At 41.5% G+C, this 26,920-nt stretch overlaps 1 protein-coding gene across 1 annotated transcript in view; it reads left to right on the top strand.

Moving 5' to 3' along the window:
• The window catches only part of ASCC3 (activating signal cointegrator 1 complex subunit 3), a 1,118,804-nt gene that overhangs the window by 332,184 nt on the left and 759,700 nt on the right, over positions 1-26,920 (top strand). The window contains exon 10 of the mRNA XM_082251201.1: positions 15,856-16,020. Coding sequence (XP_082107327.1) covers positions 15,856-16,020 — 165 coding nt within the window. The remainder of the gene's footprint in view (positions 1-15,855; positions 16,021-26,920) is intronic.

Genomic DNA, 26,920 nt, shown 5'->3' with positions numbered 1-26,920 from the left:
GCACAGTACATGCTTAAAGCCGAGACCTGAGGCAGGAACTCACTGGCTGAAGGAGAATGTTTGCTCACACTCACCTATCCTTTCTTATGCTCCCGACAATTCAGCAAACATGTAAAATGAAAAAAATACTTCCTAATAATGCTACCCTAATTCAATCTCAGTGAACAACTTACAAATGAATGCTCAATCAATAAAATCAAAATGTAAAATATGAGTGTGAATCACTCCAGTATACTCAAATACATATAAGTGCATAGCAAAAAACATATGTGATTAAAATATATGATATTGTAAATAGTGACAGTCCATTTAAACGTGACAAAAGTGCAATGGTGCTGGATAAAGTCTCTCTATGTGCAATATGCAATTAGTGATGGCTTCAGTGACTTTCTGTCTCACCACTCTGTGCTCAAAGGTAAGGTAGCTCACTTACCAGACGTAGTGGATTCTTATGGCGTACGCCAAAAAGAATCTAAATGCGCTTGTGTGTTTTTCCTCTTATCGGATGATCAGATTCCGTATTGTGCCGGTATACACTCGGGATAAAAGAAGAAAGATGCTCCTCATAGTGTAAAAAGGTAACGACCTTTATTTTGCAATTCACTCGAACACATTAAAAACCAACAATCTTCATGTTAAAACATCCTATAAAAGTCCATATAAAAACACTGTGATAAAACTCCAAACTGTGCAGAACTTGTGCAAACTTGCAAAAAAAACGTGGGGGGTCACAGCAACAACACCCTGTATTGGGTCAAAAGGTATAGTAGGTTACCGCTACTGAGCTCCTGTGTAGCCTCGCGGCACGGTGTAACAGGACGCTGGTATTCACCGCTGTTTGCGCCGTACCCGGAAATGGTGATCTCGGCGTGCGGTCCAGCAATAGCTCAAAGCGAGGCAGCGTGCGTACCAACTTGATGCGTTTCGTCAGAGATGTGACGTCTTCGGAAGTACTGCCAGGGGCTAAGACATGGGAGCAACAGTGGTGAATATATTGATTTCTGTCTTACAAAGTATCCCACAGCAAGGTACATAGTGTTCTTTCTAACAGAACCCCAGATCCTAATTACTCTAGCGATGAACTCTGTAAAGTACATGTCTTCACAATCAAAGACTGCATCATGTATGGGTGGAGGGGCCCTTTAAATGTGATGGGCATCACAATCCTTCCAGGCATTTCCTGCCACACACTGAACATGAGCCAAATGATCATACCCTCACAGCAGCTGAATCTGATTGAATGCACTCGCTGTTCAGCCAAAATTATTCTGTTTCCTTTGATTTTTCAATCAAAGAATCTCGTGAGGGAGGGTGCTAACCGGCCACCTATGTAGTGAATTTTAGCCGGTCCCTTGTAAAATTCACATGGTGCATGGACAGCTTTCCCTCTGCACTTCAACAGTGAACGTGTAAGAGCAGGGACATTAATGTTGACCATCCTAGGACCTTTGTCATCTATCAGTAAAAAGACACAAGAAGCATAAAGGTATTCTAGGTGACAGGCCAGAGTAAAGATCTTGTAAGCTGAAAACATGACCTAAAACATAAATAAACCACTTCAAAATTACTTTATTTTTCACTCCAAAGCAGTCCCAGGGCACTTAATACATTCAATGGAAGCATTGCAAAGTGGTTTCCTGCAGTTTCTTTTTTTAGTTTTTTCATTTTTTGCCTCACAATGCTGTGTCTGTGTCTCTTAGAATGACATTATTATTGTTGTACAAGGTGCTTATTGAGCCTTTCAGTAGCAGCAAAAAAAAAAAAGTACAATCTGTCCTTTTTGCCTAATGATTGCTGGGAGCCTACAGGAAATAATGGTGACTAATCCTTTGCCCTCTGTTTGACTTTTTTCGGCATGGTTTTACAGTTTCGTTTGTCTTTACGTTTTCAAAAGGTGTCAGGTTCTATTTGTTTTATATATACTAATATATAATCACATTTGCCAACAATTGTTTGTATTTGCAAACACAACTGCAGGCTGGCATATTTGTAGGCAATAACCACACTTTCTTTTAAATACTACTCCAAATGTGGTCAAAATAGGCAGCCGACAATCCATTATAGTGCAAAAACTATACAGATGACTCTTAAATAAACAGTTCTGGCTTAGAATTTGTCTAATTCACATCAAATATGTCGGAGATTAAATCAGCTTGCTTCAAACGGACTTAGTTCCGCTTCTCAGCAGATAGAAGGAATATCTATAATAACACAAAAGATCACCAGAGGGTGTGATCTAAGTGCAGCATGATGTAACCCTAATTAGTAAAAATATAGGAGGCCACTCACATATAGAAAAATAAAAAAAATATCTGGCAGATTGTCTGTCATCTGATGCTAATTCTAGATGGTGCAAGTCCAGTCCAAGAAGTTGATGCATCCGCTGGCTCAAAGATACACATGAGCTGGAGAAACGGTCTGACAGCAGGGGAACAGACCCTGGGACGTCAGACACCGGTAGATGTGGCTTCCCATTTTGTGGAGGTAACACCTCTTTCTCAAGCCTGTCTACCTGTGATACACAGATATTTGTACCCTCTAAAACCAGGAAGGTTATCCACTTGTGAGACTACAAGAGACAGTGGAACTTGCAACCTACCAAGGCATTAAAAAAAATACAAAATTGAGATTTAAAGCTTTATTGGGATAAAAAAGGAGCACATAATATAAAATGGGCAACCAAAAAATATGAAATGTAAACAGGAGCATCTTCTAAAATTGAGAGCCATATTGTATCAGAATAGTGACATCTATATATGCAACTGAAGACTTTATTAACACTTTACCCCACCTGGAGACAAGGAATTGAAAATATAGTTCCAGTAGGTTTCTTTGGCATGATTTTTTTTTAAACATTCAGCTATGTGCATGTTGTTAGAGATGCATTCAATAACCCAGACCAATAAAGGTTGAGACAGCTTGCTGTGAAAATTTTCTGACTGCTGCACCATCTAGGATTACCGTCAGATGACCGCTCTAGATTATCTGACGTGTTTTTTTAATTCTTCTGCAAGTGAGTGACCCCTTCTCTTTTTATGAACAAAAGTTGCATCATGCTGCATTTAGATCACACCCTCTGGTATTCTTCAAAATATTCAACTGTCCTGCCCAAAAAACTAAATACAATAAAATCATATATATATATATATATATATATTATATATATATATATATATATATATAGTCATGGAATTTTCCCCAGGTATAAAATACCTGTTACCTGTTAGTCAGTGATACCAAATCAGAAATATATAGCTATATATATATATAGTGAGATATAGTGAGATCAGATAAGACTCAAGATGGTTGAATCAAAATGACCTGATTTATTATTCCGTGTCTGAGTTTAAATATACCGTATGACGTATAAAAAGTAGATTGTATTATCATCTTATGTATATATTATTGTCCAATCAGGGTTAGTAATTTATTATGGTAAGCATAGGGTTAATAGTCTATATTGCGATATCTGTGATTTTCATCAGGGAATTTTCTGGGGACTTTGATTCCGATATAATTTTTCATGTGGTCAAGAAGTCCAGACAGAGTTCCTCTTTATGAGAGATTTGGGAATTTTTCACTGTTGCAGAATATCTCAGATTATATACACAATCATACACACGCTATATTACCAAAACTATTGGGATGCCAGCCTTTACATGCACCTGAACTTTAATGGCATCCCAGTCTTAGTCCGTGGGGCTCAATATTGAGTTGGCCCACCCTTTGCAGCTTTAACAGCTTCAACTCTTCTGGGAAGGCTATCCACAATATTTAGGAGTGTGTCTACGGGAATGTTTGACCATTTTTCCAGAAGCGCATTTGTGAAGTTAGACAGGCCAGTCGAGTTCCTGCACCCCAAATACGCTTTGTGCACTGGAAGCATGAAATAGTCCAAAATCTCTTGGTATGCTTACACCTTAAGAGTTCCCTTTACGTTTTCAAAAGGTGTCAGGTTCTATTTGTTTTATATATACTGATATATAATCACATTTGCCAACAATTGTTTGTATTTGCAAACACAACTGCAGGCTGGCATATTTGTAGGCAATAACCACACTTTCTTTTAAATACTACTCCAAATGTGGTCAAAATAGGCAGCCGACAATCCATTATAGTGCAAAAACTATACAGATGACTCTTAAATAAACAGTTCTGGCTTAGAATTTGTCTAATTCACATCAAATATGTCGGAGATTAAATCAGCTTGCTTCAAACGGACTTAGTTCCGCTTCTCAGCAGATAGAAGGAATATCTATAATAACACAAAAGATCACCAGAGGGTGTGATCTAAGTGCAGCATGATGTAACCCTAATTAGTAAAAATATAGGAGGCCACTCACATATAGAAAAATAAAAAAAATATCTGGCAGATTGTCTGTCATCTGATGCTAATTCTAGATGGTGCAAGTCCAGTCCAAGAAGTTGATGCATCCGCTGGCTCAAAGATACACATGAGCTGGAGAAACGGTCTGACAGCAGGGGAACAGACCCTGGGACGTCAGACACCGGTAGATGTGGCTTCCCATTTTGTGGAGGTAACACCTCTTTCTCAAGCCTGTCTACCTGTGATACACAGATATTTGTACCCTCTAAAACCAGGAAGGTTATCCACTTGTGAGACTACAAGAGACAGTGGAACTTGCAACCTACCAAGGCATTAAAAAAAATACAAAATTGAGATTTAAAGCTTTATTGGGATAAAAAAGGAGCACATAATATAAAATGGGCAACCAAAAAATATGAAATGTAAACAGGAGCATCTTCTAAAATTGAGAGCCATATTGTATCAGAATAGTGACATCTATATATGCAACTGAAGACTTTATTAACACTTTACCCCACCTGGAGACAAGGAATTGAAAATATAGTTCCAGTAGGTTTCTTTGGCATGATTTTTTTTTAAACATTCAGCTATGTGCATGTTGTTAGAGATGCATTCAATAACCCAGACCAATAAAGGTTGAGACAGCTTGCTGTGAAAATTTTCTGACTGCTGCACCATCTAGGATTACCGTCAGATGACCGCTCTAGATTATCTGACGTGTTTTTTTAATTCTTCTGCAAGTGAGTGACCCCTTCTCTTTTTATGAACAAAAGTTGCATCATGCTGCATTTAGATCACACCCTCTGGTATTCTTCAAAATATTCAACTGTCCTGCCCAAAAAACTAAATACAATAAAATCATATATATATATATATATATATATATATATATATATATATATATAGTCATGGAATTTTCCCCAGGTATAAAATACCTGTTACCTGTTAGTCAGTGATACCAAATCAGAAATATATAGCTATATATATATATATATATATATATATATATATAGTGAGATCAGATAAGACTCAAGATGGTTGAATCAAAATGACCTGATTTATTATTCCGTGTCTGAGTTTAAATATACCGTATGACGTATAAAAAGTAGGTTGTATTATCATCTTATGTATATATTATTGTCCAATCAGGGTTAGTAATTTATTATGGTAAGCATAGGGTTAATAGTCTATATTGCGATATCTGTGATTTTCATCAGGGAATTTTCTGGGGACTTTGATTCCGATATAATTTTTCATGTGGTCAAGAAGTCCAGACAGAGTTCCTCTTTATGAGAGATTTGGGAATTTTTCACTGTTGCAGAATATCTCAGATTATATACACAATCATACACACGCTATATTACCAAAACTATTGGGATGCCAGCCTTTACATGCACCTGAACTTTAATGGCATCCCAGTCTTAGTCCGTGGGGCTCAATATTGAGTTGGCCCACCCTTTGCAGCTTTAACAGCTTCAACTCTTCTGGGAAGGCTATCCACAATATTTAGGAGTGTGTCTACGGGAATGTTTGACCATTTTTCCAGAAGCGCATTTGTGAAGTTAGACAGGCCAGTCGAGTTCCTGCACCCCAAATACGCTTTGTGCACTGGAAGCATGAAATAGTCCAAAATCTCTTGGTATGCTTACACCTTAAGAGTTCCCTTCATTGTAACTAAGGGCCCAAGCCCATCCCCTGAAAAATAACCCGCACCATAATCTCCCCTCCACCAAGTGATTTGGACCAGTGCAGAAAGCAAGGTCCATAAAGACATGGATGAGCGAATTTGGGGTGGGGGAACTTGACTGACCTGCACAGAATCCTGACCTCAACCCGATAGAACACCCTTGGGATGAATTAGAGCGAAGGCTGCGAGCCAGGCCTTCTCGTCCACATCAGTGCCTGACCTCACAAATGCGCTTCTAGTAGAATGGTCAAACATTCCCATAGACACACTCCTAAACCTTGTGGACATCCTTCCCAGAATAGATGAAGCTGTTATAGCTGCAATTATGTTCTTTATTCTCTCATGAATCAATAAATAATTGTGCTTACATCAATGAGTGCCCATCCCGGCACTGGTGAGAACCACCACAATAGATATAGGAACCGTCTCCCCCTCCGTTCCTCAGCGGACTTGTTACCCTGCCACAAAGCGTTGCTGTTGTCGCGGCCAGCGTGCGTTCCACAGGAGCCAGGATGTGACGTCGCTGGATAGACTCGGAAGTGTCAGAAAGCCTACAGACCACAATTCATTTTGCAGATTCGCATCTTCAGGAGGTCTCCTATATATTTATATATTTACTATTCACGTTTCACAGATTGCTAATGACACTCAGCTTTGATTGAGTGAACAGCAAACCATCTCATATAGATACATGTGTAGGTTGCCTTTTTGGCACATTGCTGCACATATCCATATATAGATACATCATATCATTTTTGAACAGTATTGGTGGTGAATCCCAGCACATACACAAATTTATATATTTCTTTCACTATTAAATGTTTTATTTTGGCCTAGAAGAGGCACTTTTGTATATTTTGTATTTATTATCATTTTTTATTTTACCAGAAAATAATATAATTTGCTTGCAATAGACGCTCACGTGGAACTATGTTTATTTACCTTGTGAAGTTATTACATTCAACAATTAGATGTTTTTTCTGGCTGGAAAATATACGAATACTTTCATTAGAATTTGTGTTAGAACATTAACATATAACTTAATCTTTAAAATGCTTTTGACCCATTCTGCTTTTATTCAAATATGCACATTTTAGATGGTAATGTTTGTAATTCTAAGAAGTAAAATACATATTTATTTGTTTTTTGTAAGCGGCATGATGCTTCTAAATGTAACCTTCAGCAGGATTTAAAATGTTAATGTTTCTCATCTACACTACTCTCTATGGGAAAGATAAACCTGTAGCAAAAGCTATTAATAATTCTGAGTTTAAATGTGGAAAAAAAAAAGGTTACGGAAGCTCAGAAAAACCTAATCTGACAGCAAAACTATGTACTAATAACCAGTCTTTACTTAGCCATACACAGAGATGTATAGTAACTAAGTAGAACTACTTCACTACTGTACTTAAGTACCGAAAGGCGGTATCTGTACTTTCCTATAGTAGAATTTTTTTCTCCTACTTCCACTTTTACTTCACTACATTTTTTCAATAATTTCAATACTTCTACTCCGATATTTTTTTTTGTGCTGCATAGTTACTCGTTACAATTATAAAAATTACCACTGCCAGAACAGTAGATGGCAGATTTCATGAAGCTCAAAACATGTGTATTATCAGCGCATACGAAAATAAAAGCTACTGTATGTATAAATAAAAGCTTCATTTGAAATAACAAAAAACAATATGGTGTTCAAACTTTTGACTTCTTTCTTTAATAACTACATAACACAGTACTTGTACTTTTAGTATTTGAGTAGCAAAATGTTTAAAAAAACTACTTGCAATACTTAAGTACAAAAAAAGTTGAATACTTTAGTACTTCTACTCAAGTCACTTTTTGATCGAGCACTTCCACCTCTACTCAAGTCACTTTTTGATCGAGCACTTGTACTTTTACTCAAGTATGGGTTTCGAGTACTTTATACAACTCTGGCCATACATTTGTATCAGTTTTGGTAAGAAATGTCTATCATAAAGTGGCATCAGATTTTTCTTTTAGTTTTGTTTTTGCATGCAAGGTAGTGTATGTAGCACACAGCCTCCCCACATAGTCGCCATTCACTCAGCATTTTTCTGCTTTGGTCGCTCTGCCTGATTGTTCTTGTTTACACTTGTTCGCTCAGATACCCTATGCCAGTGATGGCGAACGTTGGCACCCCAAATGTTTTGGAACTACATTTCCCATGGTGCACATTCACCCTGCAGTGTATTTGAGAATCATGGGAAATTTCGTTTCAAAACATCTGGGGTGCCAAGGTTCGCCATCACTGCCCTATGCTGTATGCCCTATGCTCAAATAAAAAAAACAAATTTTTTTTTTTTTAAAGCAAATTTAGGCATATTTGGCCCCATAGGCTTCAGTAGCAGCTCTTGTAAACACAATATGCACATTGCATGCTGCTGTTCTCCCATTGCCCAGCCCAGGAAGCAAAAAGGCTTGTGAATGCCTGAAATAAGCCTATACAATGCCTGGGAAAAATGCTTTAAAATCATCAGGAATATGCTCTGATCAGGTGAAAATGTTGGTTTACTGGGATTTGCTTGCCACAGAGATTGCAGTACATCCCTTGACAATGTCCTTATCTGCTTTATTTCTGGGAAGGTCAGCACCATCTTTGTGCAGACATTAACCAGGGTCATCATTGACTTCCTAGACTGAGTTGCTGGATCAGATTTAACACAATATATAATTTCTAGCACATATGCAGTTCTTGGCTGTATTCTAAAATGTCTAACAGACCATCCCCTGTTGCGGTCACTACAGCCTCTATCATTGTGAGTTTCTCCAAACGTATAGTGTTTGTATCTGATGACAGGTAGCAAAAAGACTGTGGACATATTTTTTCCTGACTTCAGCAAACAAATGACCTAATTTCAGGTTAGGCAGCAACGATCTAATATTTATTACAGATACTTTTATAGCAGTTTACAAATATTTAAAGAGGAAGTAAACCCTCCTCAGGAAGTTGTACCTATAGGTAAGCCTATGATAAGGCTTACCTATAGGTACTGTAAATATCTCCTAAACATGTACGGTTTAGGAGATATTTACCTTTAATGCAGCCAGTGACGTCACTGGCGCATGCGCTCTGAAGGAACAGCTGATCGTGCGGTTCCTTCAGAGCCCCGTGCCGTGACCGTCGGCTCCCGCGCGCGTGCGCGGGAGTGACGTCACCGCGGCTCCGGCCAATCAGATGGCCGGATGCCGCGATCCCGGAAGACGGGCGACTGAACATGTCGCTCGTCATACAGGTAAGAGAGCGGCACGGCGGGGGCTCGTTCTAAGGTAAGTATTTCATAATGAGCTAGTATGCGATGCATACTAGCTCATTATGTCTTTCTCTTGCAGGTTGTAAGAAAAAAAAAAAATTTTTGAACGAGTGTACAACCTCTTTAACTTTCACATCAGTCCCAGTGTGCTCTATATGTTGTATGCATAATCTGACTAAAGATTAGCTTTTGGCCATTGTATAAAATGAATGCTATGTAGATTGCAAGATTAAATCATAATAAGTCTTAACCATAATAAAGAGTAGACATCAGAGTGGGTATGTCAAAGCCTCTATTACCATACAGTTTTCCTTACAATGAGAAATCAAGCAAAGAAACCAATGAAAACAAAATAAACAAACAAAATAAAAAGCACCACTGAGCTATTAAAGACATAATACTTAAAATATATAAATTCATCCCCTGTATATTAAGATCCTGGAATGGAAAATGCTTGTGTCTAACATAGCCATTTATTGGAGAATGTTGGAAGAGTTTGCATCCTATTTGCAAAAAAAATCTTTCATAAAAGTACAGAAAAGTTCCTCTATGAATAACCTCTGAGATATTGGGAGCTTGGTTAGAATTCCAAGCACTTGCAATTGTTAAACGGGCAGCAAATCGAACATCGGAAACCACTGTACAGAACTGTATTGGTACAATACTCATATTTAGGCCCAATAAAGCCAACTCTGTGGATGAGGGAAAAAAAAGATGCTAGTTATTTTAGCAATCCAGAAAAACACAGCTTTCCAGGAACTTCTCAAACTTTTACAGTTCTACTGAATATGCAATAAATTCCCCACCTCCCCACACACCAACGCAGAGGTGAGGCATCTGGGTAAATCTTTAAAAATTTAAAGGGGTTAAAAAGCCCTATGTAGAATGAGTATGAGTATCCCAGTGAAATGTTTTAAAGGTGTTTGAGGTAGCCTAGTCCCAATTAGGCAATGAGTATGAATGACATAGTTCCTTTTCTAGACGTTTTGGGAAGAGCTGCAGAATTTTGTAAGTAATTTTATTTGGCCATTATATTTTATTACCATGCATGCTCATATTGCTAAAGTGCTGTGTGTTTACATGTCATTCACATACAGCACTTCCCAGGAATGGCTTATGTATGTGGAAAGAAAATTGAACAGAAAGTTCATTTTTTTTTTTTTTTAACTGTCTGATCAGTATTCACCTTTTGATTTGATTTTGATTTACTTTGCCTGCTTACGAGGTTTGCAGAATTAACATTTTAAATTTTGACCCTCTTTCTGTTATCATACAGATTATTCCTAGCCAGGCAGGACGTCTTTTTTTTCTTCAATATCCCCTTTAAGATTCCTTTAATTTTAAAATCCTGAAACATTGTTGTTTAGTTTATTTCTGGTAGATTATTCAGTAACACAGCATAGCTTCAACAAATTGCTTAAGTAGCTTGGATTAGTTGTCTTCACACCTTAAAAATTGTAATATGCATTGCTAAATATATTCCATTACAATTTGTTAATTAGTGTTGTGTCGAAGTACAGCTGCTAATTTAAGTAGCTGACATGGTTAATTTCCAAATGATAACAGTTGCATCTGTAGCATTAGACAACGTTTGGATAATAAATTACCTTGTTAAAGTATTCACATTTTTTTATGTAGTTAATTAGCATACAAAAGATATTTAAAAGACCACCACACTTTTGTATGCCATCGGACATATTAAAGCTTTGCTTACTGTTAATGAGGTGAAGTCTTTTCAAAATGCTGATGGATATTCACACCAGCTGATCATTTCTAAGATGCCACCAAAAATATGCCAAAGATTTGGTTTCATTTTTTATTTCGTCCAGTTTAGTGCAATAGATGTTTATTAGAGTTTACAGAATATTGTATGTATGAGATGATTAAAGCATATTTGAAGGCAGTTTTTCCTTTGTTTTAGTTTGAGTGCTAAGGGGTCAAGTGTTTTTGGCTGCCTGTGTCCCGCTTTAGAGATTCACCCCTCTGTATTTCTGTCTCAAAGACAGGAATTTAGAGGAAATCCAAAAAAGTGAGTTATCATCAGAGTAAATGATGAGAGGAATCTTTCCAATGGGAACACCTCTTCCTTTGATAACTCTCTAAGATGAGAATTCTGTTCACTTTGGAGAGATTTCCTCACATTTCTTCTTGCAACTCAAGGACAGAAAGAAAGGAAATCTCCCCAGAGGGATACAGATAGCAATAACATCACCCGATACAGGGCTTTAACAATTCCCTGCTCTAAAGCTAAAATAAACTTTAACCAACCAAATAGATAATGTTACACCTGCCAGTGTATAGGGAACACACAATTCTCTCACTGAATACTGGCTTAAGTATCATTGCAGACAGAAGGAACATATGAAAACAAAGAATAAAATAAGTGTTACTAAACCCACAACAGTAAAATCAGTCTGTATATGCATTAAAGCATGCTTTTTATACTCAATGTGGAACCTAAGGGGTTAATCCTGCACATTTGTAAATGGGCTGTTTAACCCTGTCTTCTCTGAGCCTCTACTTCTTCCACAGTCCTCAAACCTCTCCTGATAGAGCAGAGCCTTGGGGGCAATCTGCATATGCTCAATTTGCTTAAGAGTTTTTTTTTTTTTTTTTTTTTGGGAGAGTGCATTTGATAAGCACATGGCCAATCGGCACTATCCAGACAGAGGGTCAGGGGTCCTGCAGCCTCATAGGACAATCAGGGGAAACTCCTCCTGCAAGCTTTAACCAGAAGTTACAAGACTGCTCTAACTACTGATGAGAAAAGGTATTTAGCAGATTATATTTACTAAATGTATTGCATGTCCATGTACTGTGGGCAACCAGATATAGTGAATGCAGGGTCCTGAATTTAGAAAAAATTTTTAATGTTCAATAACTGCATCTACATGTATGCAGTATGTCAACTCCATATAACTATCTTTTTTTCTGGTGTAATCTAAAGCTGGGTGCATGAAACAGTCACAAACACAATGTCTCCTGCGCTTAGCAAAATGGCCCCTCCAGATGGGTATGCTTGGATCTTCATTACGCTTAAAAGCGGATACCATGGTCTTGCTGCCCTCAAATATTTGGGGAAATCTACAACATTGCAACCACACAAAACACACAGAGAGCACACCGACCTAGTGCATTATCCTGAGACAAATAATTTATTGTATAAAAACACGGTAAGTATTTTACTCACAAAATTGCAATAGTTAAAAGTACATCACAGATCTCAGCATGTTCCATCCAAATGTATCAACATTTGCAGATACGACAGAAACTGAAGACCCCTGTGGGCTCATGTGTTTCGAGGAGTTCCTTCAGAGTCACGGGTGTGGCTCTGAAGAAGAGGAACTCCTCGAAATGCGTCAGTCCACGGGGTCTTCAGTTTCTGTTGTATCTGCACATGTAGATACATTTGGATGGAACATGCTGAGATCTGTGATGCGCTTTTAACTATTGCAATTTTGTGAGTACAATACTTACCGTGTTTTTATACAATGAATTGTTTGTCTCAGGATAATGCACTAGGTCGGTCCCCCTCTGTGTGTTTTTGTATTCTATTATTGAATGCATAGCCTGCTCAGATTGGCAGAGTCAGAGAGAGTAACATAATCCCCCCTCCCTGACTCCGTCAATCCGAGTAGGCTTTTCATTCAATAATAGAATACATCGCTCACCGCGATTGGCACAGAGCGGTATACTACGTAGCTGAAGCTACGGTACAGTATACAGGTACAGGATTCCCGCACAGCCAGCACCTTGATTATACGTCTACTGGTAATAGTCTTACTTAAATACCTTGGGGATTTATAAGAGAAAACATTTACGGTTCTTATGGTTCCTTGTTGATGAATAGGGCACAGACAGCCAGGGCTTTCATAGATTACGATTACTTAATTACCTTTGGGATTTTTATACTCGGCCATTTTTGTGAGATCTTTTTGAGGTTCAAAAGTCATCTTATACGCAGGAAAATACGATAGTATAAACACAATATGGAATGGTGCTATAACAGTGTAAAAAACATACAATAATATATAGCAGTAATAGGTGTCTCTCCTGGTATAAAGTCCTCTAGTGCGTCAACTCCAATGAGTGCATGTGCAAACAATCATAATAAAACAGATTAGACAATCTAAATGTGAATGTGCAAAAAGTCCATGATAAGTAATGCACAGCATCTACCAAATGCAATGATGAATCGCAGTCCCAAAGACAAATATATTAAAACCAGAAAAAATGTAGACAAATGTCCAAAATATAATGTGTAATAGTGATGGAAAAAGTCAGTTTACTCCGTGAGTACAGTGATCCAAAATTGTAGTGACAACAGGTGCAATCTCCCAACAACCGGTATCCAACATTAAGTGCAGTGGCTGCTCACCTTAAGGCAAAATATCATAGCGTGTTCATAAGGAATGATCGTTGGTTGAGGGGGGATTCACTCCATTGTAGATCATACTGCGCTCATATAAAATAGTATCTCCATAGTGTAGTATGTATAGAAATGACTTTGATAAGACAAATAGTAACTTACAGCAATGTTGACAATGTCGATAAGTGTAACAGCAGACTGGACCGAGGGGTCCCACGATTGAAACAGAGAGGAAATTTCGAACTTCTGATCTCAACCTCATCCTCCCTCCCAGCCGGGTGACGTCACTTCCGCTCTATGGACGAGACCGAAAGTTCGGAATTTCCTCGCTATTTCAATCCTGGGGCCCCCTCGTTCCGGCCAGCTGTTAAACTTGTACTTGTCAGTGTTACTGTAAGTTACTATTTGTCTTATTAAAGTAATTTCTATACATACACTATGGAGATCCTTTTTTATTTTACAGTATATGAGCGGAGTATGATCTACAATGGAGTGAATCCCCCCTCAACCAACGATCATTCCTTATAAACACGCTATGATATGTTGCCTTAAGGTGAGCGCCCACTGCACTTAATGTTGGATACTGGTTGTTGGGAGATTGCACCTGTTGTCAATAAAATTTTGGATCACTGTATTCATGAAGTAAACTTACTTTTTCCATCACTATTGCACATTATATTTTATACATTTGTCTACATTTTTTCTGGTTTTAATATATTTTTCTTTGGGACTACGATTAATCATCACATTTGGTAGATGGTGTTCATTACTTATCATGAACTATTTGCACATTAACATTTAGATTGTTTAATCTGTTTTATTATGATTGTTTGCACATGCACTTCAAGCTGTCATTGATGTTAAAGGGGGCAATACAGAGTATTAAGAACTAGGGTATGTAAACTTTTGAGCAGGGTCATTTGGGTAGTTTCTGTTGTCATTATGATTTATAAAGAGTAACCATAGTTGATTGATAATAAATGGCTTCAGCCAAACACTAACCATGAGTGAAAGAAAAGTTTTTGTGTTATCATTCATATTCTCTGAAAAATGGCCAAGAAATCATAAATTTTGCCAGGGTATGTAAACTTATAAGCACAACTTTATTTGAGTTGACGCACTACAGCACTTTATACCAGTAGAGACACTTTATTACTGCTATATATTATTGTGTTTTTTACACTGTTATAGCGGCGTTCCATATTACACTTATACTATTCAAGTATCTGCACTTACATGTCATATTGGGACACATTGGCTGTGTCCAAACAGCCATGTGCCCCAATAGACAGTAGTGAGATGCCAGCATGGAGATACACTCAACACCTGTGCATCTCTGTGTCAGGTAAAGATGGCCCTGTGTGGAGCTAATCGTCCAGTGTAAGCAGAGCCTTACTGTGTTCAGCTTCCTTATGGAAAGATTTAGGGTGTATAGAAAGGCGTACTGTGTTCTTATATTTACTATGTGGTCAGCTTGCTAATGTGTTATTATACTTTGCACACTGAATCTGATTAAATGACCCAAAGAAAGACTGTGATCTTATATTTAGTAACATACTGTGATCAGCATGATTTTGGAAAGAGTTACTTTGTTCTCATACGTAATATTTGATAAGTTTATCCATTTAAAGGGGTGCAATACTTTGCAGACCTACTATGTGCTATGTATGCATAGATCTAAGTCTTCATTATCAACACAAATGTTCTATCCATTCAATAATTCACTTTATACAGGTATCAGTCAGCATTTAATCATGAACATTTATAGATAATTTTACTTTTGTTGTTTAGCTTGGTGTTGAATTGTAGCCTTTTTTCTTTTGTATCAGATTATAAATTGTGATCAGTAAATCTCTGTGGATTATGTCAACAACACATGCTGACATTTATTTTGTAATTATTTCAGCAATAGTGGCTCTACACTTTGTTACTATTGCCAAGATTGTTTTGTGGCCTTTTGATAAAACTGATTATGATTCCAAAAATATGGTGATACTAGAGCAATCAGTCAGTTTCACACACAGTAGTGTATAACTGCCTTATGGGTCTGGTCATTTTCGCCTACTAAATAAAGGAAAAAAAAAAACTGCATTTGTTGTGAACAGTCCCTAACAATAGGACATAGGTCGCTTGCTTTTTTTTAGTCAAGTAAACAGCAATATTTTACTATAGCTAATATTGTGAAATTTTTCTCTAGATGCTTGTGACTACACCTGAGAAGTGGGATGTTGTTACTAGGAAGAGCGTTGGGGATGTGGCCCTGTCTCAGCTTGTGCGGTTACTCATACTGGATGAGGTGCATTTGCTTCATGAAGACAGAGGTCCTGTTTTGGAGAGTTTAGTGGCTCGTACACTAAGACAAGTAAGTTTACAGTGCTATTGCTTCTTTGTGATTAATAATTTGTCTATGTAATTGATAAATGCTTGATGTTCCACTGTTTCCGGTTCCTTAGAACTGGAGTTTCTGAGTAATTAATATGTTTGTGAACTGTAAACCATAAATATAGTTTAGGTTAACCTTGGGTACCAAGGCCTTTTTCTCTTTAAATCCCTTTGTGTCCCAGAGTGTTTTTTTCCCTTTATTTTTTCACATATTACACTTTTTAGCATTTGTAGTCTACACTAAGTATTTAAACTTTTTTTCCCTTTCGTTCATTGATGGACACAGCTCCTAATCTTCTTGACCATTGGGTTATACTGCCCCCTACAGGAGTAGGATATTAGGTAGAAAAAAAGTCTGGCTACGCCTATGGGCAGTCTCAGGGGGTATACTCCCCCTCTCTGCTATAGGTACTCAGTTTTGTTACAAGCAGTGTCAGAAGAATTACAAATCCACAGAGAGGTGGGTGGTGTGTCCATCAATGAACATTAGAGAAATGGATTTTACAGTAAGCCAAAAATCCCATTTTCTCTTTCGTTCAATGACGGACACAGCTCCTGATCTTCTTAATCATTGGGACGTCCCAAATCAGTGTTACACATGAGGGGAAGGAACAGCGAAAAAAAAATTCCCCAGGCTAATTATAGCCAACCAGGTAAACAGGAGCTCAACCATAACTGGCGCTCATCTGAAAAAACACACCCTCAAAGAGGACCAGGTCCTCTAAAAAGCAGCCTGCAAAACCTTGCAGGCAAAAGAAAGCATCCACAGATGCCAACACATACACTTTATAGAACGTTGTAAAAGTGTGCACTGACGACCAGATGGCAACATTGCAAACCTCCGTCACTGACGCCTGATGATGAAAGGCCCAGTAGGCACTGAGCGCCTGAGTAGAGTTCACATTGACAGGGAAATAGGCCTGAAACACTGTCTGTCTGATCCATCTAGAAATGGTAGCAGAGGAAGTGGTCAACCCGTTCCGAGGCCCATACATGAGCACAAATAGTGACTCTGACTTCCTATAATACTCTGTAGCTGCCAAGGACGCTCCAATCGCCCGGACCACATCCAAGGCATGCAAAGCGATTTCCTTCTGGTGTTTTGGCCTGGGACACAAGGAAGGCAACACAATGTCTTCATTCAAATGAAAATCAACCTTTGGAAGGAACGGCGGACAGGGATGAAGAACCACCCTATCTCTATGAACCACCAAGTAAGGTGAATGACAGGATAATGCTGCCAGTTCCAACACCCTGCGAGGTTATTGCCACCAAGAAGGCCACCTTCTGAGACCGTGTAAACAAGAATCTCCCCAAGATTCTCAAAAGGAGGCTTCTGAAGGTACCAAATTGAGGTCCCAAGGCGGAAACGGAGACCGTACTGGAGGGGCCAAGTGCCTAACTCCCTGAAGAGAAGTACGCACCAGGGAGTTGTGGCCAAGGGCAATTGAAAGAAGTCTGCTAAGGCCAACACCTGACCCTTGATAGTACTCGGGGCCAGTTTCTGCTCCTTCAAGTGAGGATGAACCCCAAGAGACTCACACCACGCAATTTACGTCTTCCACGTACGATGGTGGATCTTTCTAGAAGTAGATTTCCTAGCTTTTAACAGCGTTGGAATCACCGGCTCCGACAAACCTCTATCAGCACTTGGCGTTCAACAGCCAAGCTGTTAAAGCCAGTGACTGTAAAGCAGGATTGAAGATTGGTCCTTTGGATAGCAGATCCTTCCTGAGAGGAAGCTTCCAAGAAACATCATCAACCAGCTGCACCAGATCGGCGTAAAAAGCCTGTGAGGCCAGTCCGGGGCCGCTAAGATGACTGGAACCCCTTCTGCCTTGATCCTGCATAGAAGTTGTGGCAGAAGCTTCAGAGGAGGGAAGGCATAAATCAGACAATACTGACCCCACAGAGCCACCAGCGTGTCTGTTGCATCTGCCAGAGGATTCTGTGAGCAAGCCACAAACCTCTGCCTTTTTCTGTTGAGCCGAGATGCCAACAGATCCACCTTGGGGATGCCCCACCAGAGACACAACAGATGAAACACCTCCGAATGAAGGGACCTCTCCCCTTGGTCCAACGCCTGATGACTGAGATAATCTGCCTGCCATTTTTTCACCCTGGGAATGTTTACAGTGGAGAGGGCTGGAAAGAACTGTTTTGCCCGCCTTAGAATACCGGCTACCTCCAGAGCCGTCAGGGCACTTCTTGTGCCCCCCTGGTGATTGACAAAAGCCATTGCTGCGGCATTGTCCAATTGAATGCGCACTGGACATCCCTCAAGACTTTCGCCAATGTTACAGGCACAGTCTGATTGCTCGAAGTTCCAAGACCTTGATCAGTAGTCTGTCCAGATCCCCTGAGCAGAATTTTTGTAGAGGACACCTCTCCAGCCAGACAGGCTGGCATCTGTAGTTACCACTGTCCAATACAAGGGGAAAAAGGATTTGCCCAGCCAAAGCACTGGAGAACGAAGCCACCATGTCGGGGACTCTTTCGTTCCCCGGCTCAGCTGGATCTGATTGTCCAGAGACTGCGGAGTCTTGTCCCATTTGGCCAGAATCTCCCATTGCAGTGGTCTCATATGGAATTGTGCAAACAGAACTGCCTCAAAGGTAGAAACCATCTAGAAACCATCAGGCCCAGCAACTGCATGCAAGTCCGGAGGGAGGACCATCTGCTGGACAGCAGGAGATGAATCATAGCCTGCAGTTTCTGGAGTTTGTTACTCATCTGTTGTGAGTAACATATAGCTTGGGTCCATTGGTAATCGGGGAAGGAAGCCTGAAGGTCTGATTCCCATTGGAGCATTGGCTTTGTTTTACTAAACTTAGTTTTGTCTTGAAATATATGATCGAAATGTGTACAGGATTTGGTGAAGACTCTGCATTTTGTAGGACCACTAACCTGCCCTCCCATGACATCTCTACTCGTGCCAGCTTCTTCAATTCTGCCTCAACTTTGGATATTAAAGGTTTATAGTTAGCCTCTTCTAGGGAAGCACAGGAATGGGTGACTGTTATACCAAGGTAGGAATGCTTGATTCGACCCACGTGTACGGCAAGTACTGTTTTAATTTGGATATGATAGGGTCGGTGATATTCAGACCCAATATTAGAGACTTGGAGTGATTGACTTAGTAATATGATATTCTGCTAAATTCGGTTAAGAGTTCATGAGCTTGTGGGAGTGATGATTGAGTATTTGTCGACATTTGGATGATGTCATCTGCAAATTAATGACAAGGTCTATCCTTAAAAAAGAACCCCGTTATCAGCGGGTGGGATCCAATCTTCTCCACTAGTGGTTCAATCATCAGATTGAAAATCGGCAGAGAAACCAGGCACCCCTGTCTTGTACTATTGGATATGGTGAATGGTTTAGAAAATAGACTTTCTGTATACACCTGGGCCGAGGGGGAGGAGTATAGTGCCAAGCGCGGATAAGATCATCTCCTGTAAGCCAAACTTATGAAGTACCTTTGACATGTAGCCTCAGTGGACTCAGTCGAACACCTTCTCTGTGTCTATGGAGAGCAGCAGAGAAGGCGTGCGGCAATGTTCCGCATTGTGCACAATATTGATCAAAGGTGTGCGGCTATGTTCCACAATGTGCACAATATGGATCACACGCCTAGTGGCGTCAGAGGTGTGTCTGCCAGGAACGGACCCTGTTTGATCAGGTTGTATCAAAACGGGTAATGCTCTTTATAATCTCTGCGCCCTAATCTTGGCGTACAATTTGATATCTATGTTAAGCAGAGAGATTGGTCTGAAGCTCTCAACATCTCCGGTGGGAAAGTTGTTCTGTTTGCCTCGGCATTGAATAGTATGACTAGGTAAGGGCTTAGGAGGAAAGAAAAAGTGTGATAATCGTTAATAAACCCATTAGGGCTGGGGGATTTGCCACATGGCATTGATTGCATTGCTTTTTGTATTCCTAACTTAAAGAAGGGACAATAAAATTCCTCAAGGCCAGAAGGAGTCAAAGAGGAAAGTTTGAGTTTATCTAAAAAGGAAGAAATTGCGTCAGATGAAGGTTGGGTGACTGAGGGATCATCTTTTGGATTATAGAGTACCCCATAATAATCTGAGAGCGTGTCCACTATGTGTTGGGGGTTGGACACTTTTTGTTTAGTGAAGGGGTGAAAGAGGGAGGACATTTTAGATTTGATTCTGTGAGATTTTATGTGGGAGGCTAGAAATGTCCCCGCTTTATTATGCGAGGAGTAAAATCATAGTCTGAGCTGATGGAGCATATACTATTTTTTTTTCTTGTAGAAGGGAGCGAAGTTCTAGTCAAAGCTTAGCAGGATTTGATGCTTTTCTAGAACCGGGGATGGATTTGTTTGTACGTTCTAACGTTGGCAAATCTGTCAATATACGTTGCCATTTTACAGAGTGGGCTCGTTGAGCTTGGGCACTTAGCTGAATTAGGATTCCACGTGCATATACTTTATGCGCATTCCATAAGGTGAAAATGTCTGTGTCGGGGGTGTCGTCAACAAGAAAGTAGTCACGGAGGCGTTGAGTGAACACGTCATTTGGTGCCTGTTCTTTAATGAGTTTATTAAACCTCCATAATAGGGCAGGATGATTGGATTCTGATTCCAAAATTGTTATAGTTATAGCCGTGTGGTCAGGCCATGTGATATCTGCAATTTCGGAAGATATTCAGGATTCTGGCGCTGGGTGATGCTGAAGGCGATCTGCAGACATTTTCTGTGGAATTATAAATGTAGCTGTAGCTAGAGGACCATCTTTGGGTGGAAGGTCTGTGCTATGAGTTTGAAAGCCCAACAAATGGATGTAAAATTGACAGTGTGTGCTGTTTGCCTTTCAGGAAGCATTCCCCACCATACTGGGACTGGTTGAAACTAAGGAAAAGTGTAGTTTGAAAACATTCTGATACGAAGACCTACTGGGTCTGTGCTATGTTGTCTCCCATGTGATAGTGTCTGCCATGTCTCCCATGTGATTCTGCACCCCACTATGCCATATGACTCAGTGTGTCCATTGGACCTTACAGTTCATGCTTGCAAAAAGCTTGCATTTGTTATTCTGCAGTCATGTGTACATCGTCTCATTGTTGTCCATCTAGTGCCCCTGTTGTTAATTTCATTAACACCAAAGCAGCTGAAACTGATTAACAACCCCCTTTGCTCCGTAACTGACAAGATAAATATCCCAGGAGTTTAATTGACTTGATGCTATACTCTGAATGAAAAGGTGATCCTTTCATTTTTTTGAGCTGTGTGTGTGTGTTCGTGTGTGTGTGTGTGTGTGTGTGTGTGTGTATATATATATATATTTCTCTATCGCTCATTGACAGACGTAGTCCTCCGTGATTCAACACCCTTGGGTTATGCTGCCCTCTACAGGAGTAGGACTAGACAGGAAAGAAAACGTTCTGGCCACACCCTAGGGGCAGTCCCAGAGGGTATATCCTCTCACTTCCTGCTCTAGCAAATCAGTTTTTTTCTGTCTAGTCAGGAGTAAGGACCTAGATACCTTGCTGGGATCTTCGGTCCTGGCAGGATTTTTTTCTTAGAAAGGATTTTTTAGACAGCTTTTTTTCTCCAGTGTTCCTGTGAGATCTTCAAGCAAGAAAGCTGAACTGGGCGACGGGCTGGATGTTGAGATCCAGTGGTCACCCCAGTTCAGCCTACGAGCGCGTGCAGGCCATAGCTCCGCGCTGGGTCGGCCGCGACATAGTCCCACTGGACGGGGACTGACCCTGCGAGTTAAACGTCACGCTGAAACGCCAAAGACCATGAGTCACGGCGTCCGTATTGGTCGACAGCCCTCCTACCTCGGTGGAGAGGGGTACTGTCAGGAGTTGGCGCCCGCCTGGTTCCGGTATGGTGAGTAGTATGTTCTCCCTTTCCCCCTGACGGGTCTTGTGGTGAACGCGGGCCCCTCTCTGTAATGGTAAGGATGGGTTCCCCTCTATCCTATAACATGTCACAGGTCCCCCTAATTGAGTGTGATTTTTGTGTACAAGAAGCCAGGAGGCTTGGTTTGGGAGCTGACAATCTAATTGTAAAAATGTGAAAATGATTGTAGTCAGTGGCAGTACTAGAACTTTACTGTGATAGTATAAGGTATCCTACCTGTCAGAAGCCACAGGGCGATGTCTATACATGTATACTGCATTCCAGATCATTCCTCCAGCTAAGCAGATGCCTCTCGACGGCCACGGACCGCATACGGCCCGCCAGGGTCCGGTACCGCCGACCACGCTGACCACCATGAGGGTGAAGGGTTGTGAGGCCGAGATCCTTCTGCAGACATGCCGCTATTCTGTGCAGGCCGCCGCCATTGTCTGGTAGATCTCTAGCATGGGTCTCCAGCATGGGGGAGGCCATGTTTGAGGTGACTCAAACAACCTCATGGAGCCAGGGGGAGGCGCCGGCAGGCGTGTTAAGGGGCGGAGCCACCTCCTTTACCCAGGAAATAGGGCCAAAGACTTCCTGTCTGTAACAAGACAAGCACTGAGCAAGCTGATGAAAACTTCTGTGCATCAGGGATGAGCCTTGGGGTCTTTCTCTCTCTCTCTGTGGGGTCCAAAAAGGCAGGTAACACTGAGGGGTGCTGTTGCGACTGGGGGACACAAAAAAAAAAAAAAAAAAGTTTTTCACTTTGTCATTTTTTGTCGCTGGCAAGTGTCTTGCATAATCATTGACCCTGCCGCATAGGTATCCCCACCTGATCCCCTCAAGGTGGCCGCAGGACCCTCCAGTACCCCACTTGTTTTTAATGCATTATCGGCAGTTTTGGAGTCTTTGGTATCCCGGGTGGAGGTGGCCTGTCAGGGACGGGGGTCAAGAAGCGACCCCCGCCTACCCCTATTGTTTATCAGATACTTCAGGGGCTGTTGTCTCAGGTAATATCTTCTCAGCAGTGAGGAGCACGTTTCTGCCTCCGCCATAGCACAAGAGTGGTGGATGCACTAGTTGTGTCCGTCCGGGAAACCTTTAGTCTTGAGGTTACACCGGCAGAGGTAGCTGAGACTGAGATTCCTTTTTGGTACTTGTTAGCCTACCAAAAGGGCGAAGGATTTTCCTTTACCCAAATGGGGTCGTTTTGAAACGAACCCCTGTTATTTCCAAACGCATGGCTAGGTGCTATCCGTTTGAGGAATTCCTCTTTATAGGATAGACGGTACCACCTGCTGTCTTGCCACAGACTGTTAGGATAAAAGGACCTCGTAACTAACGAGGACCTTCCTTTTCTGCTCATAAAGAGTTGTTCGTTCCGCGAGGGCAGGCGATAAGGCGAAACCCTCCAAAGACCCTTTAGAGGGGTTTCAAAGGGCGCTGGTCGGCTAAACAAAAAGTCCGGCTCAGCCAAGCCTGAAGATACAGCCTGATGCGCCCCTACCCATCTCTGGGGTGGGGGGGATGTCTTCACCGGTTTCTGGGGGACACAGGATCGAGTTTCGATCACTTCCACCGGTGCGATTCTTCCCTTCTAACATTGAACGGTTTCAGGGGTTCTATTCGAACCTATTCACAATGCCCAGGAAAGAGGGCAAGGTGCGTCCAAATCTGGACTTGGGAAGAAATAGAGTCCATCCGTACAGTGGTGGCCTCCCTGCATCAGGGGGATTTCCTGGCGTCCATAGACATTTAGGAGGCCTATCTTTATATCCCCATCATCGCAGGACATCAGCGTTTTTTTGCTTTCCCAAAGATCATCCCTGGTTCCCACCAGGAGACTGAACTATCTGGGCCTAAGGTTGGATACATCCCGGGCAAGAGAGTTTCTCCTTGCGGAGAAACTCCAGAAGGTTCAGTCAACGATTCGGATGTTGCTGTCCGTCAATTGGCTGGGACTGATGGTGGCCTTCTTAGAGGCAGTACCGTATACCCAGTCTCATACCCGAATTCTCCTGAAGGAGATTCTTTTTTAATGGAATCAGAATTCCGATTCCCTGGACAATCGGATCCGGTTGAGCGAGTGGACCAGGATGTCTCCGATGCTCAACCAGGGGAAGTCATTTCTTCCGATAGTATCCAGATTACCAATAAGGGTATCGGAACTGCGAGCGATCAGATTTTGTTTGATTTACTGGATCGAGCAGCTCTAGAGCAGCCCGATTCGGATCCAATCGCATATGGCCTCTTCATCCAGAGGTTTTTCACTAGCTGTCCCTTCATTGGGACATCCCGGATGTGGATCTGTTGGCACCTTGGCTTAACAGGAAGGTGCGGAGGTTTGTAGCTTGCGCCGCGATCCTCTAGCGGACGCAGCAGAAACGCTGATTGCCCCGTGGGGGCAGTATCAGCTACGGCATGCCTTCCATCCTCTCAAGTTGCTGCGGGAACTTCTTCGCAGGATAGAGGTGGAGGGAATTCCAGTTATTCTGGAAATTCCGGACTGACCTCGTCGAGCCTGGTACGCCGACTTGGTGAGGCTAGTCGCGGACGCTCCTTGGAGACTTCCTCTCAGGGAGGATTTGCGGTCTCAGGGACCGATCTTCCATCTTGCTTTACAGTCGCTGGCTTAATGGCCTGGCCATTGAGACCCAGGTACTGAAGGACAAGGGAGTGTCAGCTTCAGTTATTCCTACCTTCAGTTAAAGCAAGGAAAGCGACTTCCAGCACATGGAAGTCTTATATTGCAGGGTGTGAATCTATTGGATTTCCCCCACATACCTATTCGGTGACCCGAATTTTGGTCTGTCTGCAACAAGGGGTTGAGCAGAAACTATCCTTGAGCACGATCAAGGGTCAGGTTTTCTGCGTTGGCAATCTTCTTTCAAGAAACCTTTGGCTACTCATTCCTTGGTGCGAAATTTCATCCAGGGGGTGTGACATCTGGCTCCGCCAGTGCGCGCACCCTTACCGCCTGGGATCTTAATTTAGTGTGGTCGGTTCTTCAGAAACTTCTCTTTGAAGATATTAGGGAGATTCCCTTGCTTACATTATCCCAGAAGGTGGCCTTCTTGGTGGCCATTACTTCTGCACGCAGGGTGTCAGAACTGGCCGCATTATCTTGTCGTTCCCCATATCTGGTGGTTCATAGGGATAAGGTGGTTCTTCTTCCGAATCCATCCTTCCTTCCTAAAGTGGTTTTCAGAGTTTTTCATCTGAATAAAAGTATTGTGTTACCTTCCCCGTGTCCTAAGACTAGCCATCCTTGGGAGTTTGCATTACACTCCTTGGATGGGGTTCAGAAGGATACACTTGACTACTACGAACTTGTTTTCGTAAGACGGACTCACTTTTTGTGATCACGGATAGCCCTTGAAGGGGGTTGCCTGTGTCTGCCGCAACCATATCTACATGGATCAGTCAGACGGTGGTACAGGCTTATTCTATTAAGGGTAGGAATCCTCCCTTCCCTGTTAGGGCGCACTTCACTCGAGCGCTCAGTACTTCCTGGGCCTATCGCCATCAGGCGTCAGTGGTCCAGGTATGTAAGGCGGCCACCTGGTCGTCGGTACATACCTTTACAAAATTTTATAAGATTGATGTGATGACATCGGTGGATGCCTCATTTGGCCGCAAGGTTTTGCAGGCCGCAATTTGAGGAGACCGGTGGTCTACCTCGGGGGTTTTTTTCTGTTGAAAAATTTCTGTGGAGTCTCATCATTGAGGATGAGCATTGTAAACTTCTAGTTGGCACCGGTTGGGCCTTCTAGATTGGATTTGATTTCCATTTTCCCACCCCTCATTTGTGGTACTGCTTTGGGACGTCCCGAGGGTGTTGAATCACCGAGGACTACGTCTTGTCAATGAGCGATAGACAAAAATGGATTTTTGTAAAATCTTACCGTAAAATCCTTTTCTCTTAGCTCATTGACAGACGTAGTACCCGCCCCTCTGTTTTTGAGTTGGGTTGGGTTAAATTCTCTAAACACTGCTTTGTGACATAACTGATTTGCTAGAGCAGGAAGTGAGAGGATATACCCTCTGGGACTGCCCCTAGGGTGTGGCCAGAACGTTTTCTTTCCTGTCTAGTCCTACTCCTGTAGAGGGCAGCATAACCCGAGGGTGTTGAATCACCGAGGACTACGTCTGTCAATGAGCTAAGAAAAAAGGATTTTACGGTAAGATTTTACAAAAATCCATTTTTATCTCCAAACATGGCAATTCCCCCTCCTCGAAGACACACGTACATGGGGGAAAGTGCTATGGGCACATCAGACCAAAAGTGAGCTCTTTGGCATTAACTCAACGCATCATGTTTGGAGGAAGAAAAAATGCTGACTTTAACCCTAAGAACACCATCCCTACAGTCAAGCACAGAGGTGGAAACATGATGCTTTTGGGGCTGTTTCTCTGCTAAAGATGCAGGCCAATTTCCCCTCCATTGAAGGGCCAATGGACGGGGCCATGTATTGTAAAATCTTGGATGAGAACCTTTTCCCCCTCAGCCAGAACACTGAAGGTGGGTCGTGGATGGGTCTTCCAGTATGACAATGACCCAACACATACCACCAAGGCAACAAAGGAGTAGCTCAAGAAGATGCACATTAAGGTCATGGAGTGGCTTAGTCTGTCTCAATACCTTAATCCTATAGAAACTTTATGGAGGGAGCTGAAACTTCGAGTTGCCAAGCGACAGCCAAGAAACCCTAAAGAAGTTGTAAAGGCACAAGTTTTTTTATCTTTTTTTTTTTTTATAGATATTTCAAACAGACATACGATGCAACGAACCAACAGAAAACAAAACCTTCTTGACAAAGAAGGAAAAAAAAAATTTCAATGCATTCCCTGGATTGCTGATGCTCCCCGGCCCCCCCCCCCCCCCCCCCGATCAACAAGATAGGATAAGCTGTAGATTAACAATACAAAAAAGTACAAGTAAATATTCAAGAAAAGATATGTTTCATTCAACAACTCTGAACGGCAGTTATAATTCTTCATGGGG

This window comes from Pelophylax lessonae, assembly GCF_965119305.1.
Source record: "Pelophylax lessonae genome assembly, chromosome: 3".
NCBI classification, from domain to species: domain Eukaryota; kingdom Metazoa; phylum Chordata; class Amphibia; order Anura; family Ranidae; genus Pelophylax; species Pelophylax lessonae.
This window is presented reverse-complemented; position numbering and strand designations above follow the sequence as displayed.